Below are 16,968 nucleotides of genomic sequence, written 5' to 3'. Positions count from 1 at the left end.
GGAGAGAGGATTTTGACATGAATGTGACAGATTGCTGTAACTAGCAATGAGCTGCACCGGTGTAGCGATGTGGAGAGGCAAGGATGAGGGAGATAACAGAACCGTTTTCAGTGCACTGTTGCTTACACAACACGATGCACGACATTCGGAATCATACATCTTTGTCACAAAATCGCCTCTTTAAAGCTCTTATCAGAATTACCATGTCTGAGCTCCTGGCCTGCTAGGGAAGGCCTTCTATTTAGGATAAACAAACCCTGAACACTATCTTTATTCCACTTCTTATTCCCAACAAGGGCAATTAGAAGAGGTAACACTACTCACTGCTGATCTCTTTGATCCCTCAGTAACTGTGAAACCAATAATGTGACCCTCTTTAATAATCTGTCGCAACAGACAGGTTCATGCTGGTGACCTTTAGCTGTGCAGCCACATGCATATTTAACTCAGGGTCCTGCACTTCTCCGCTACCAGCTCTCTGTCAATGTCTTCCCTGAGCTCTTCCCATGAATTCCAACCCTCTACCTCCGGTCTTCAGGAATCAATTACTATCGATTTTCTTACAAAGTTCCCGCACTCACCAGTGCACAGTCAAAAGAGGGGACCAAGGAGATAAAACCGCAGGTGAATTACTTAAGTAACTTGCTCTGCCGTTGGAGATGGATATTATTGAGTGTGAAGAGGAGGACAGTGGTTAGACTCTGTTTCGAAACATGGGGAATGAGGTTAAAATGGCATCCTCTGCAAAGTGGGACATTTTAAATGACTTGTTCTCTGGACTTGAGCCAGGTCACAGGTTGAACGTCTGTCCCAGTTTAGAGCCCAGTAGGACATGGGGGCAGTGAGAAAACACACAGACAAACCAGGAGGTTCGCTTAAGCCACATAAGTTGGCTTCTAGCGAAACTTTGGCAACCATGCTTGGCATGCTTGTTGGTTTTTGTTGAGTCAAAACGCTAAGGGAGTCAGGTGGCTGAGCGGTTAGGGAATCGGGCTAGTAATCTGAAGGTTACCAGTTCAATTCCCGGCCGTGTCAAATTACGTTGTGTCCTTGGGCAAGGCACTTCACCCTACTTTCCTCAGGGGAATGCCCCTGTACTTACTGTAAGTCGCTCTGGATAAGAGCGTCTGCTAAATGACTAAATGTATGTAAATGTAATGCAACTAGTGGGTCATAATTCTTCCAGCAATCCTAGCTAGAGGGCAACATGCACACAGGGGAGGTCTTTATTGATCAATATTCAACTCATTGTTCTTTTTCAATGATGGTCTACCCTTGGATATAAAACCCAGCATGACATCCATTTTAAGTCCCAGTGATTAGACTAGATTATCGTTTTATTTTCGATTGGATGGAACATTAGTGGAAGTTGTTCCCATCGCACACAGATCACTGCAATCTAGCCTGAGCAGTTAAACCATCTTCAACTGTACAGGAACATCAATCACCACAACTTCTTTCATAAGGAAAAAATGAAACCACAGACACTGGCGTCAGCTCATCTAGGCCGATCGTCAGACCCTAGGCTGTTTCACAAGGTAGGCGGTGGAAGTGGTGTTGAAAAAGCTTTGTAATAACCGCAGATAAGTACATAAAAGGGCCATAGTTTCATGGTCCAGGGGCACATTGAACCAACGGAACACAGCATGGTGCCAGGACACCATGACAGATGATCGGGCCTGCTGGGCTCCACTCTAACGGTTTGCTGAGGACTTCAACAGAAACTCACGGCTCTAGGCTGTCATAATTAACGACAGTATTACTCTGTTTAAAATGTAGAGGTTGTGGCATTTGACTACTCTATAGGGGGAAATCAGTGAGTGGAGCACTGGCCTTTAAATAAGAAATATGAGCATGAGGTATGTTCCTGAGGATGTGTTAGACTAAGCTTCCTGAGTGAATGTTTGTCTAATACTAGTGGGTTAGGATGAGTAACAGAAAAAGCCAAATAATGGGTTGAAGTCAGCAAGTTTCAAAACTGGGATTACAAGCAAAGCCTTCCTGCACCCTACCCTAACCCACGATGAGGATTGGAACACCTGAAATTGTGACAATGCACAAATAACATTTATAAGCAAACACAACTCATAATGATATACATGACGTTGAAATGAAATCTTCCCAATGAAAGCACACAACGATCCCTGTAGTGTCACTAATATATCTCGTTCGCTCCATTAATACCCTGGTTACCCTGCGGTGAGAAGAAAGCACCATTTTGAGATGTAAAAATCAAACATGCCGAACACTGACAACACACATCCTCCTGGCCCTGATACCTCTGTATTTCATGAAAAAACTCTGCAGTATTAATCTACGGTGGTAGTGAGCTGCTAAGGGCTTGTGCAGCACAGCTCATCTATCTGTATCTGCAGCAGGAAGAGACTGGGTCATTGATCTATCTTACACTCATCCAATACCAACTGAATCTATAATTGCAGGGGGAGGGAAGTAGATATTTGGCAGGAATATTACTTTTCTTGTGATCAAAAAAATACTTCTAAATGGGTCTCATGCAGGCAATGTAATAGATCTGTTGACAGTGTTGAGTAGGAGCAACAGCACAGCCTGTGATTCAATGAGTAGACAAGCTTTCATATGTGGCTCAAAACCAAGCTCAGTGAAACCCCTCTGGCAGCTTAATCGTACAGCTGCTTTGCTGCCATTTTTTCTTAGTTCAGAACAATGTCACTTGTCATGTTGCACTTGACACATACTGGAGTGGAAAGGTTTTTTGATGCTTTCCAAGAAGAATAATGGTTTTGGCACTATGATTAACACTTTCAATGGATTCACTTATATATCAACAGGTTAAAACTCAATGTATGGCAGAACGACAAGCAATTGGCTACCAAGTGCAAACTGAGTCAAAGGAGAGGAGCTCCCTCCAGTGGTTAATAGTTAATGGTACATGCATACGCCGTACAGAGTACGGTGAGCTATTGTAAACATTGAGAACACAGCGGTTACGGACAAATAATTCAACGTCTTTTTATATTTTTTATACCTGTTTTAATTTTTCCATACATTTTTGTTCTTGCATTGGTAAACCAACAATGTTTATAAATGTTTGCTTCTTTCAAAGAAATGTATCATAAAAAAGAAATTGTAAAATATGATATATGAAAAGAAATATGCATATTGAAAGTGCTTGCACATCATTAATAAAACACACAAATAAATTAACATAAAAAGCTTTGACGTAGTCTCATTTTGCGCAATTATTTCATTTTCTCCTATTGAACAAGCTTCCAGAATGACATTGTTTGAACAGATAGACATCCACACTGCCTGGTATTATGAGTTCCAGTCTAGAGTGAATCAAGGACTGAAAAATGAAGGGTGTTATACTCATCTATCACACTATTCAAGACTGATTTACCTCATACAAAGTCTAAGGACTAGTTATGAATATCTAGTTACATTTCCTGAATATATTAGATCTCTTTAATGCACTAATACAATAAATGACAAGTTGTTCTTCCTGATGGCACCAGTAAAGTTCTTAAAAGGAGGATTATACTCCAATTGATTACTATTAGTGACATTCATGACCTAGCTAGCTTTACATTTGTCTTTTGTTTCCAGTTGTAATAATTGTATAAATCAAACAAGACCAAAGTATAGGAATGACCTACGTATGTAAAACACACTATCTGAAATGTGAAAGGGGAGACAGTTGCATCCATAGTGTTTGTGTCCTTGCTGGTGATGGCAAGGGGGTATACAAGTCACTCTTTAACGAGTGACATTGCAGTTGAAGCACCTAGAACAAAAACGTCTGTAACACCAGGATAACCTATAAACAAATCAAACATGGAACAAGAAACGACAAAGACAGCTCCTTAGAAAGAAAATTATATATATATATGTGTGTGTGTGTGTGTGTGTGTGTGCGTGCGTGCGTGTGTGTGTGTATATATATATATACACACGAAAAAAAATTTAAGCATTGACATTCTAACATTAGCCATTTTAAAGTGATGATTACCCTCATTTTTTTTTTGAGTGCAAATAAAGCAATGGAAGTCGTGAGCTATGCTCCCTGTAACTGGCATTTGGAAAACAAAAAGCATAAATTGTTCTGTAGAGGACATAGCAACAGTCTCTTGCATAGTTTAAGACATGCATGCTTTTGTGTCATCATGCAATACTGCTTTCCATACGTCTCTCTATGGAATTCCACGGCTTGGCATCACAGTGGCATCTACTTCAAACAAAAAGGTGAAAAGAAGCTGCAGCTTTCATAATGGTACTATGAAGAGGAATATGCGCCATTTAACCTTTCAGGGCCAGAGAAAGGTTCTGCCTTGCAAGCATGGAACGGCAGAATTGTGTCAACTCAGCATTACGTGGTCACAGGGTTACTCAACTCCCCATTCACGGACGTTGACTTTAAAACAAAGATTTAACTCAGAGTACAAAACCTAGGAGCTTGAGTCTTGAGGTCTAACAGGACACAGCAGAAGGGCCATTTAGTGACACTCTGCTACAGCTAGATCCAAACCATTTCCATAGTTATAGCAATGACAGTTGCCAGTGGCAACAATTAAAAGTGACAGATTATTAAGAGTATTGTTAACCTCCCTAAAGCCTCTCAAACCAGAATTCCTGCTTTTGACCTAAATGTCATAATGAACGTATGACCAGTTTTGAATATGTAAGATAGAATGTAGCTACAGGCAGTGAAGTAGTCAGCAGTCTGGCTTTGGGTGGAAGCCAATTAATGCTAGAACAGACAAGTGTTCCAATGATGTGTCTTTTAAGACAGAAATACTTATGAGCCTCTCTGCATTATTGCCCTGACAACACTGTCCTTCATTTCTATGGGTACTTATGTGCCAACTTAGTTTGTTTACATTTTGTGCAGCCAAGAGAAATTGCAGTGTGCGCAGAAATATTTTGCATTTGAGATGTTTTTCATTAGTAAGCCAATTAACCCTTGTGTTATCTTCGGGTCATTCTGACCCATCAGTCATTGTGACCCACCGTCGTATTGCGACAGATTTACCGCATACAAAGACAAAGTGAAGCATTTTCTTTTAACCGTTGGGCTGTCTCAGACCCCCCACATTGCAAAGGTTAAAAGAAAATTATTTTAATTTGTTTTTGTATTGGGTAAAATTGGGTAAACACAACGATGGTTCGTTATGAACCTTTGGGTCATGTGACCCGAAGGCAGCACGAGGGTTAAACTGTATAATAATAGCATTTTTGGGGGGAGACGGGGTATGCGGTGACACCCCAATCTGAAAAAAGAATGATCAAGCTGTCGGGTGGTAGAGGCATGAATTGATTTGAAGCCATCCCAAGAGTGACCTGAACCTGGAATAAACCTGGGACCTGTTGGATAGACATCTATCAAACTTGGCTGGGGAATCTGGTTCGACATTTGTGAGAAGCACATGCAATACATGCCCTCCACGAACCAACTCGGATGGGGTTGCAGTGACATGAACAAAGTATTGCACTTGCAGGCTTGGATAAATCCTAACTAGAAACGGGCAAATTCTGTGGCAGTTCAAGGCTATTGCAACTGAAAACAACTTTAAAAAGATAAGGTAGCACAACATCGGGGTGGCGATAAAAGTTGTAATTATGTTCACTCTTCTAGCCATCACTGTATCACAAAAAAAACAAAGATTCTGCAACGAGTTTTACCCTTAGATAGGCAACATAAGGAAATCCAAATGCTGATCTTGCCACCTGAAATTCTAAAAGTATGATATAAAGATTGTCACGTCATTGTCTTACAATCAACTAAAGGTAAAAAGCACAAATGTACATATTTCCAACTGAAGGAAGCCGTTGTGATTACATCTATGGCAGCCTATTATTTCAAAAATGGCAGACATTATCGCCTCAGATGAGGTACCACAGCTTATGCAACTAAATGCTGCCAAGATGTTCAAAAGTGTTCACACGAAAACATACTTGGGAACCTCAGCATTTGAATGGCGTCAGTGCGGAGAACAACACTGCCCCACGGTACAGCACCAGGTGTAGAGAAGGAGTCACTTCTTTCAGAACTCCTTCCAAAGATCAAAGATGAAGTTTGTAGTTTGTCACCCCAAGCTCATTGAACTAGATAAATTATAACCATGTATAAGCACTATAACACATTATATTACTTAAACCTTTTGACAGTTAGGGTACTTTATAGCTATATAGTGGGAAAGAATGTTTAAAATATACAAAGTGCTCACTTAAAACATTCCTATTCAGTTTAGCATACAGTAGTGGACTTATACTTTGCCAAAGGCAAATGATTTGGTTCCATGATAGGACTGAAAGGCGCTTTTGATAAATTACATCTTGATTCTTAAAAGAAAATACAGGTATATACTTTATACTCTCTCTATATATAAATTCATATTTATATTTATGTATATCTTAGGCACATAAAATAACATAGCTGCATTACCTAAAAAATGAAACTACTGTTGATATATTATTGAGGCTTCTGTGTTGGGCGTGCAGAAGATTGCATGCTGGAAGATAGCTTTCTGGAAGATGCCATCCTTTCAAGAGGCTTTTTCCCATTAGTGGGAGATTTAAGACTTGTTTCAGAAGTGGAAGACTTGGATTTGCCTACAGGTAAAAGTGAGTGTCTGACAGAGGGCTTCGAGGACAACCTCCCCTCCGGAGCCAGCTCACCCAGATGAGGCTCAGTGCAGGCCTGGAGTGAGACGCTGTCTGCTGCCTCTCCGCCGTCGCCCCCATTGTTCAGAGTCTGGCTGCTCACCCTGGCTGTCCTCTCTGAGGCCTTCTTGGACAGGATGGTGGCTTTCCCCAAATCGGCCGAGCGCCGGCTTTCTCTCTGCCGCAGGGCATTCTTGAAGAAGGACAGGCCCTTGTCTTCGGACTTGCTGCTACGACGCAGGTCTCTGGAGGACACGCTGGGCGAGCGAAGGCTGGTGATGGACGAGATGCTGCTGGAGCTCCTCAAGGGCCTCCTGTCGGGCCGGCTGCTGTCCCCGCTCCTGGGCAGGGGGGCCCGCGTGGCAGAGCCGCCCCGGGGCTTGTCGACCAGGGGGCTGTTGAGCCCAAATGAGTCCCTGCTGTAGCTCCTCTCCACCAGTCTCTTGCGGCTGCCGGAGGAGGAGGAGCAAGTCTCAGTGCTGCCGGAAGTCTTCTTCGCCGTGGGGGAGGGGGACGCGGAAGACTGAGGCGTTGAGGAGATGCGTTGTTTCCGCTGCGGGGTGCCGGCTGTACCTGCCTCTGGACCAGGGGAAGACTCTTTCTTTTTGGAAGGGGTCCCGGTAGGCGTCGCGTTGCTGGTCTTTGCATTGGCACTTTTGTCTTTAAAGTTGATCCCCCTGAGGCCCTTCACCTGAGGGCTGGAAAACGATTGGGAGATGGAGGATTTGGGCGTCGCCGATGCACACTGGCGTTTCTTGGAGGATTTCTCTTGCTCGGCTTTGCCGGAGCTCTTTTTCGACCCGGTCGTTTCCGACTTGGAGGAGAATCCTCCGATGCTGCTCTTGCGTTTCTGCTCCTTGGTGGCGGTGGCTTGCGTGTTTTGGTCCAGGGCTGTGATCTGGTTGTTGTTGTCCGCTGGCGTGGGGGCCCTGCAGTAGACCTCATCTAGGAACCTCTTCCCGCCATCCAGATCGCCGCCGTTGCCCTCCATCATGGCCAGGGGCGCCCTGCTGCCAAAGTAACGCTCGTGCCTGCTGTAGCTACCGAAACAGGAGGTGGACACCTTGTCGTCGCAGGCCTCGCCGATCCTCTCCAGTGGGGGAGAGGAGCGGGAGTCCAGAGAGAAGCGGGATGGGGAGTTGGAGCGCATCTGGAGCTTGGCGGAGAGGGACCACGAGGGCTTCATCCCGTTCTCGGTGAAGGACAGCGGGCTGGCCACGGACGATCTGGAGGACAGGCTCTGGCGTTGAATGCTCCTCACGAAGGGGCGGGTTGAGAATCCTCCTGCCAAAGGAAGACACAGAGGGTCACGTCAAAACTCCGATAACAGGTTTGAGTATTCATGTCTTGACCGAGCATGGCATTGGTTCAGGGAAAGGCCAGACATGAATAGGGGAGAGACGGGGGACGGGGGGGGGGAGAGAGAGAGACGGAGGACGACGAATGACGACAGGGCTGAATAAGGCAGGATAACCTCACGTCTCTCACCATCGTCTTCCATACGGTCCCCCATAAAGTCCCCTGACTCGGCCAGCGAGGCCAGAGAAGTGCGTCTGGAGGAGGCCCCTGACGCCAGGCTGGCAGGCCTGCTACCCGGCAGCCTGTTGATCCAGTGGTCACAAAGAGACGAGCTGGTGGAGCCTGAAACAGACAGACGCAACAGCCCTCACACAACATCCCTCCCAGACAGACATCTTTCAGGGAGAGCCGTTTCCTTTGTCCTGCGCAGTCCACAGTGTGTGTCCCCCTCACCAGCGACTGAGCTGTTGGCTGACCAGGAAGGGATGGTGGTCCTCCGCTGATAAAACAGGATGTAGGCCGTCTGCTGACAGACGTCATCATCCGCTACGGGCTGGACCTCACTGTCGTCAAAGCAGTACCACTGCCCGTCGATGGAATTCTTACAGTAAGCTGTCGGAGCAGAGAAAGGGAGGCTTTTTCAAGGCAAACCCAGGGCGGGAAAAACAGGACCCAACCCGTTCTGCTGTCAAGTCGCTTTACCTGTGTAGTGGCCGCCCTGCATGTTTCCGTGGTGGTTGCAGACGGCGTACAGGTCATACAGGTAGTCGTCCGGGTTGCGTCCCAGGCCGTAAGGTCGTCTCCACGGCGACCAGTGGGAAGGCAGGCTCCAGCTGCTCTGGCTCCTCTTGACCATGTGGGGCGCCATGTCCATCCCCAGCAACGGGAACCTCACCATGTTCTGCATCTTCACCCTCCGGTCTGCCTCCTGCAGACGAGAGCACACGGGTCAGCACGGAACGAGCCTTACCCGCTCGAGTCAAGAAGACAGGAGGGTCCAAGCAGGGGAAACATTCGAACAACACAGGCGCCGTTTCTGGGTGCAGTACCTGGCGGAACCTCTTGAGGTGCAGTATGAGCACATCCGGCAGGGTCCACAGGCTGAGCTTGATGCGGCCCTGCTGCAGCTGCTTGCAGTGGGGACAGCGCCAGGCATCGTCCGGGGCCAACTGGAACACACACACACACAATCCAGGCAGCAGCATCAAGGAAAAGCTCCCCGCAGCAATGCTTTTGAATCAGCATCACACGCGGGATGGAGGCCCCGGATTTCTCTCTTCTTCCTTCTCTCTCGCTCTCTCTCGCTCTCTCTCGCTCTCTCTCGCTCTCTCAGTACCCGCATTTCTGAGACCAGACTGGCTCAACGCAGCTCTGTGACTGACCAACATAAGCCTGAGCTAATTACAGAGTACATTCACATTTTCGCTGGTCTCTCTCCAGAGTTCTAATAGTAGTAATGCCATGCTTCTCTTTTTCCGGAGACAGCATTAGGAATATAATTTCCAGCCATCTCCGAAAGTGACAGTCCATTTGCTATCCAGAAAAGTAGACAAGCCAGTGGGTGGGGAAAGAGCAAACTGTCGCTTTCAACCTCAGCCCAATCACGTCGAGCTAAGCGTCTCAACGTTACAGTGGCGTTACCTGTTCCTCTTTGGTGTACAGCTGGAAGCACTGGGCGAGAGTGCAGGCCTGGGGCTGGTGATGCTGCTCCCTGTGCAGATATACACTCTCTGCATCAGGGATGTACTCCTCTTCAGTGTGGCCAAACAGACTGCAGACAAAAGGGATCACAGTCAAGACTTCCACAGGAGAGAAAAAAAACGACAGTCCTGTCATGTGAGGTCCCGTTTTTTAGCATTGTAGAATCAGTCTTATGTATGCATTTTAAAAACCTGTGTGTGAATTTAGAGAAAGAGCCGTTTGGTTAGATGTCAACTGTAAGGTTGGCAGGAGGCAGATTCTGAAGTTGGCATGTTGGGCCTTTTGATAAACTCCTTTTTCCAAACGAAAATGTAAACATGCAGATGATTGACACCCTGAGCCATTCTCTCTTCCTAGCTGCAATCTTTTTGCCGATGTCGTATCATAAGAACGCAGACCAACTCCTTGAGGTATAAACAAAAACAAACATGAAAGGGCTCTTCTTTACCCTGTTCTTATTCTGCTGAGTGTGAACTGTTTCTGTGCATCTGCCATGGTTATGAATCTCCCAGCAGATCTTACTGCACTCTAGACACACACGGTTCATCAAACAGAGACAAAAAGCACAAACAATCCTCCTTCAGCTACACTCACTAGTCCTTGGTCTCCTTGTCCCACTCCACCACTATCTTGACATGTGGAGGTCCGCCCTGTCCGCAGGACTTGTATGCTCTGCAGATTAGGTTAGGAGAGACAAATCCAGTTTTACTATTTTTCTGATTAAAAAACAAACATTGACCACTATTAACTAACATATCATAGAACAATTGAATGGACTTTTGGTACTCGATGGGGGTTTTCTAATTCTTATTGCGATGCAAAACATCGTATGCTGCTGTGTTAAGTGATATTTCACATGGGAAGGCGGCACATGTTATTCTCTACTCCGAGACAAATAGGTTCAACAGCTAGGGCATGAACCAAACACGCTGAGCAGGAAACCGAGGGGGGAAAAAAGACAAAAAAGCATGTTTTAGCATGCTGCTGAACAACGTGAATAGGAATGCACCCATCTCACAGGGCATGCGTGTGTGTGGCTTGAGGACTAGGATCGGTTGAGCGTAAACAACCTGCAACGGGAGGGCGCCTTGCATGAAATGTGATAAGGGAAATCAATGAACTGTATAGAATAGCAGACTGTCGGGGCTGGAGGGAAATCTAAAAAGCAAGCGAGAGGGCTGACCTTTCCACTGTGGGGTGGCACAGGGGCTGCTCGTCTTGGGGTAGAAGATAGGTGATCCCGACAACACCAACCACCCGAAGGCTGAACGGCCCCACCTACAGACAGACAATCATTTGTCACTCAACAGTTTGCGTCCCACCACTTGACTGCAGGTGGTCCCATGAGCACATGTTGAGAAGCAGAATGGCATTCTTATTTCCAATGAAGACAATGAAATTGTCATTTGGACTGGTGGCCAACCTGAATGTAAACTCCTGGCCTTAGCAGGTGACGCATTTTCTCCAGGATCTCCTTCTGTAGTGCATCCCAAGTCACAGTACGTTCCATGTACAGTACAAACGGTAGACCAAACCTTGAGAGAGCGCACAAATTAGTCCTCCGAATATATCATGAGATACCATTTCATCAAAGCTTTACACGCCAACCCGAGTTTGAATCCATGAAGCCTATTAGATAGCCACTGATGCTGCTGTGCACAAGAACTATAAAACTGTTCTGTGGTACCTTCTCCCTTGCTGGCCAGAGCAGGCTCGGTTGCAGACCAGCAGGATCATCTTCTCTACTCCCATGTTCTTATTGGGCGAAGCCGAAACAGGAGTCACCGCCCCCTGCATGAAGGATGAAGTCCTACTGCTCTCAGTCCCATACTTCAAGTTGTTCTGATTCAGGTTTGCAAGAAGACTCCCTAGAGGACCACAACGTTAGGGATGGGTCACCATGGGATACCTTTATGAAGACGATTGAAGAGCTTCAAAAAGAACGTCAGAGCAGTATATCGGGCGAGAGCGATACCTCTTTTAGTTCGAAGGTTCTCCAATCGAAAGGTCTCGGGCGTCTCAAAGGCAAAGATGGAGTCGCTCTCTTGAATGACGTTGAGGTCGTCCTCGTCGTCGCAGAAGGAACGATGGAACCCGTCGTAGTACATTTCCGTCAGGACAAACTGCGTACATGGATGGGAGGACAGGGATTTTTTCTTACATATTTTGCATTATGTCAACTCATAGGAACACATCATTTCCTTGTTTCCCACTTCATCCCCCATACACTCATTAATTCCAACCGCGTCCTTGCAAAAACATTTAGATAACTGAAAAATGACTGGTTATACGACAATGCTCTTACACAGTGATACTGTTACTGTGCCTCTGTGATTATAGGACTCTTCTGGAGAACTGCTGCAAATCCTGTGTGTGTGTGTGTGTGTGTGTGTGTGTGTGTGTGTGTGTGTGTGTGTGTGTGTGTGCGCAACGCTAGTATGACGGAGCAGAGGTTGGAGGGAGGAGAAAAGGTTACCTGGTCCGTGGGGATCTTGGTCTCACGTGACACTGCCTCTCGGAGCCGGAACACAGAGCTGTTCAGTGGCACGGCCACTCCGATCCGCATGCAATGGGAGTACTTTCCCTGGTACACCACTATCACATACAGAGGCCTGAGAAGGTGATGGAAACCGCAAATGCAACATTTAGTTTATCACCCAAAACTGAACTTTTCCAATAACGGGTAGCGGGTACCCACACGTCCTGGAAGAGGACAAAACACCATAAGACCCGATTAAAAAACTTTGAATCTATAGTATGGATAATCCAATTCTATTTTCAAAAAACGGTATTTCCTCTCATGGTGTTGCTGCGTCCCTGCTTATTATGTGGGTTTTGTCTCTATATTCAGGATTCCTCTGGGGAAAAAGTGGATTACTGCCTTAGCTGACAGGACTAAAAGCTTAGCCAGGAGTGCTGAGAAATGTGGCTCTCAGCAGTTCCATGTTCCACGAATTAGAGAACCCCCTGAATTAAAAGTGAGCTTTCCTTTCTAGACATTGACAGTGAGATCTGTTGTCACGTGAATTCAGCTAGGTTTGCATGGCTTAATTTAGGCCTGACCCTCACAAAACTACATGTCTATATGATCATTTTTCCAACAATGCTTTTTAGCTTAACAGAAAATCTTTTTATGTGAAGTGGTCAACACATGCTTCTCAAATAAGTAATAACTGATTAAGAAAGCTTGACTAAAAGGACTTTGAATCCTCAAAGAGAGAGAACTAAAAGCCAGGCAGAGCACATTATTATGTCATTAATCAGACATGTTGGTGGACTGATGTGACAGAAATTGTCACTGCACATTTCTTAATTTCCCCTCACCATTCCCTTCCTTAATTATGCATGGACAGTAATGAATTTAGAATATTGAAAATAATCTGCATTGAACAAGGAGCTCTCTCCCTGATCTGACAGCGTAGCCAAGCTTTTAAAAATAGCCTCACTATCATGGGGGTCAGAAGAGACGCTCACAAGCATGTCTCCATAGTTTGAGGCCAAAAACCAAAAGTCACTAGTTTCCCTTAAATCCTATGGAACATAAAAAACAATGGCTTGATCTGTTGAGAAAATGTACGGTTATCTAAATAATGAATATATACTGTACATGAACATGAAATGAATAATAATGGATATCCAGAATAGTCCCACTGTTTGTCTGAACCAGCGGGCCCCCTGGCTGCAGGACAGAGGATGGGTGCACTACTCACCGTGTGTGAGGTAAGGGGATGGGCAGAGAGATGCAGAGGAACGGGTCAAAGGTGTTGCTCTGTTTTTGGCACTGTGGGCAAGTAAGTGAGGACCTGTTGGCAAAAGATCCAAGTCAAACATCGGGTGCGGAACAGGTACGTGTCTGCTGCGGCGAAGAACGAAACCCCTTGGGGGGACGGGACAGCTTGAGCCTACCTGTACTGAGCCTGAAATAGTTCCTGAACAAATGAACCAGCAGACAGGGGAGGAGAAGGACCCTCAAGGCCTCCGTCATCCTCTTCAGTTGGTGGCTGAATAGAAAACAATTACAATGATTTGTAATGTTGAAAAGCACTACAAAATGTAATGGCTTGAGTGTAAAACATTTTGCAGTCATATACGATTGGCAATGAGAAGGGAAAGCAAGGTTCAGGGGTCATGTATAGAGAACCAGTAAACAATGCTTTAAATTCTGATCAAACGGATTTCTACACTCACATTTTAAGTTACCATTAAAACAGTCTTAATGGCTATTGCCAAAACTAAATCACAGCCAATTGGATCGACCTCAAATCATTCAACAACAAATGACGTAACCACATATCTGTTCACACAGCCCCAGTTGAGTACTTCCGGGGAGGCTCTTAACCCAAACCTGTTTTGCATGTCAAGTCATTTCAGTTAAAAATTGGTTTGGTCAGTAAATCAGCCCGTCATTTGGATTTATATCTGCTGCTGGGGACATTTTAATGAGTGTCCCACTACTGTAACATGCTGCTGACACACCTTAGAAACGGTTTAGAGCTCATCTGCACAGTCAAAGTCACACAAACTCTACTGCACTAACCTAGACACCAGCAAAGTCATGCAATTCACGGCTGTTCAATTGTAGAATGTACCTTTATTGATGGCCTGTTGTTGGGGTGTACAATGCAGTTTAGGTCCTCATGTACCCTGTCCAGGAGCCAGAGCAGAAACTCCTGTGCATCATGCTGAGCATTCCCTTTGTATTGCAAGGCGTTTTTTGACACAGCATTCTTTAACAAAGAACACAACGCTCAGATCAGTCTGTTCAAAACATCTGTACATGAAATGTAAAGTGTGGCAATTTCAAACTTCAACTTGGACCACATGCACATAGGTTAAACACCTACTTTAAACTCTCGGCTGTGTTGTGGAGTGTACTCAAAAGTCCACAAAGCCCGGACCAGGCCAGACAGCTGCTCTGTAACCTCTCCTCTGAGCTGCGGAGCTTTCCTCTGCAAAAGCACACCATTGGTCTTCGGTTTCTCTTCATCGATTCCCTCACCCTTGTACTGTTCCAGTGCCAAAAACTCAGCAAAGAGCTCAGTGTTACTCAAGCACTGAAGAATTGCATTCATGAAGCAGGTGTTTCCATGGTTTTTGAGACCCGACACTCCAGGAACCTTCTCTCCAAAAAGGAAGCCGCTACAGTCCGTGTCATCCAAAGGCTGGGCATCCTTACCTCCTGTCTTAAATGATATGAACCCACCATCGTCTTTGTCACCCTCAGTTGAATGCACCTCCGATCCAAAATGGGACAATGTTGACAAGGTCCTTAAGACTCTGCTCATAAAACTACCGACAGAGCGTACTGAACTCCGCCGGAATAGCTTCTTGCTAAAACCAGACTTTTTTTCCTTGGTTGTGGCTTTGCTAGACATGGTTTCTTAAATGTAAGCGATCCCTTCAGAACCGAATTACCAATGTTATGGTCGTTTCTAGCTCAATCAAGCTGAGATAAACGTAACTGAATTACTTTCTAGTGCTGGTTAAGTTAGCTGGCTATACCTGCTAACCTATGAAGCCAGCACAGAACTGACTGCTTGATTGCAATGATAACACATTTCACACCCAAGCAATGCGAATTGAACTACATCAACATGGCTTTAGCATACCGTACAACTGCTTTGCCCCTCAGCTAGCCCAGCCAGCACTACTAGAGCTAGATACTACTGTAGTTGTCCAGTAAAGTATTTGCTGTAGTTAACACGGCGCAATAGATAAGGAAAATTAGAAATTAATAGAAATAATCAGCTAGCCTGTAGGCGGAAGCATGCTACTAGTCGAGATAGTAGCAAGATAGCTAGCTAGCTATCTTTTTAACGACTTTACTGGTAGCCAACAAAACTCAGCATAAATCATTCTGCTAACGTTAGCTCTAGCTAGATACCTCAATATATAACGTTAGATACTGTAGCACTGAACCGAGCTTTAGACTTGCTAACGCTAACGTTACCTACTAGTATGTTTGCTAGATAACGTTACTACTACAGTGTAGCTGTTGGTACTACTAGCTAGGCTATCCGGCTCCATTACCAAGTTAGCTATCTAGTAGTAGCTGTCAAGATAGCTAAACGACTAGGTCAAATTGTTAGCTAACAAAACAATTATCTAGCTACCGTTAGCTAGCAAGCTATACGTGGCTGGAAGCCGAACAAAACTATAGCTACTTGTTTCACATGGTTTACTTAACTGGATTAAATGTCTTACCTAATGTAGCTAGATTAAGACTAAACTAGGTAGCTAACTAAGAGTTGCAGCTGCCAAACAAACTAGAATTCTAGCCTCCATTGTATTGGGTTACCTTGTTAGGGATAGTGAATAGCTAGTAGTAACGCCTCCCGGCGGTGGCAGTGTCGAATTTAATTTGGCAAAAACACGACCCAATGCCAGAGATGTACCTTGCTGGGCTAGTTTAAGAGGATGCAAGGCAGTTCGAGGCCCCCGTTGCTTGCCTGAGCCCGGCTGACTTTTTCAGGGCTTTCAAGTCTCAAGCATTCGCCGTGAGACTCGCATTTCAGCCATTTCTCACGCAACACCTTGTATTTCTCACGCATTTCAACATTTCTCACGATGAGACATAACTTGTTCCGCTATATACAATTAATGGACGAGGCGCAGGCATACTGAGATGATGATAGTTGTCTCGAGTAAAAAAACAATCAGAATCAATTTAAGATGTGTCTGTCTACTCTTGGTGTTCCCGTCACTCAAAACAGATAAAGATAGAGCAACCAAGGACACTGCAATTTTAGAGAATTCGGCTATAGTATTACTGTCATGAATAAGGATTGTCATGAGGGCCACTATTAGTGTCTGCAATTCATTTTAGCCTTTTTCTACCGCAGTCCAATTCATCCATATTCTATCTTTAAAAAAATGGTTTCCCTGTGTTCTGGGATGGCTTTGATGAAGAAAGTGTTTGTTCCATCTCTTCATTAACGGAGTGATTAAGTGCACTCTGCATTCTGCAGTTTGGGAGAGAAAACCAGACCTCTGACAATAAATGTCAACTGCAACACCAGTCTTAGGTCTCAAGCATGTCTCTCTCTGCTCTGAAAGCCGGAGGACCATCTATTATAGGGCACAAGAAAATAAACACAGATAGTGACAGTCAGGCAGTAATGGTGTTACAACAGTCACAGAGAAAGAGATTCACAGCTCACAGCCCATGACCACTCTCAGGGCAGAGAGAGATTGAGGTGGAGCTCTCCCCGTAGTCATCACAAGGAATGTTTACCCAGTACTTTCTCCTCACCCTGGACATCTATTCAGCCTGATAAATATCCACAATTAACTCTTATCAATAGTACACGGACATGAGAACATACT

General features: G+C 45.1%; 1 protein-coding gene across 1 annotated transcript; it reads right to left on the bottom strand.

The window, feature by feature from the left end:
• Positions 1–2,987: 2,987 nt before the first annotated feature.
• Positions 2,988–15,595, bottom strand: usp31 (ubiquitin specific peptidase 31). Its single transcript, XM_062450672.1, has 17 exons — positions 14,487–15,595; positions 14,232–14,369; positions 13,549–13,643; positions 13,353–13,445; positions 12,119–12,254; positions 11,618–11,765; positions 11,330–11,510; positions 11,066–11,177; positions 10,826–10,920; positions 10,237–10,314; positions 9,583–9,712; positions 8,991–9,110; positions 8,644–8,869; positions 8,395–8,553; positions 8,131–8,283; positions 5,197–7,926; positions 2,988–4,941 (listed from the first exon to the last, which is right to left on the bottom strand). The coding sequence occupies exons 1-16, from the start codon at positions 15,015–15,017 to the stop codon at positions 6,452–6,454; spliced, it is 3,870 nt and encodes a 1,289-aa protein (XP_062306656.1). The 5' UTR covers positions 15,018–15,595; the 3' UTR covers positions 2,988–4,941; positions 5,197–6,451.
• Between the last annotated feature and the right edge of the window lie 1,373 nt (positions 15,596–16,968).

This window comes from Osmerus eperlanus, chromosome 2, assembly GCF_963692335.1.
Source record: "Osmerus eperlanus chromosome 2, fOsmEpe2.1, whole genome shotgun sequence".
NCBI classification, from domain to species: domain Eukaryota; kingdom Metazoa; phylum Chordata; class Actinopteri; order Osmeriformes; family Osmeridae; genus Osmerus; species Osmerus eperlanus.
This window is presented reverse-complemented; position numbering and strand designations above follow the sequence as displayed.

Bases quoted from the DNA above. Each gene is read 5' to 3' on its own strand.
- usp31 (XM_062450672.1), bottom strand. From the start codon at position 15,017: ATGTCTAGCAAAGCCACAACCAAGGAAAAAAAGTCTGGTTTTAGCAAG. The intron at 14,370-14,486 runs GTAGGTGTTTAA...TCTTTGTTAAAG, and splicing joins AACACAGCCGAGAGTTTAAA to AATGCTGTGTCAAAAAACGC. The intron at 10,315-10,825 runs GTCAGCCCTCTC...CCTAATCTGCAG, and splicing joins TGCCACCCCACAGTGGAAAG to AGCATACAAGTCCTGCGGAC.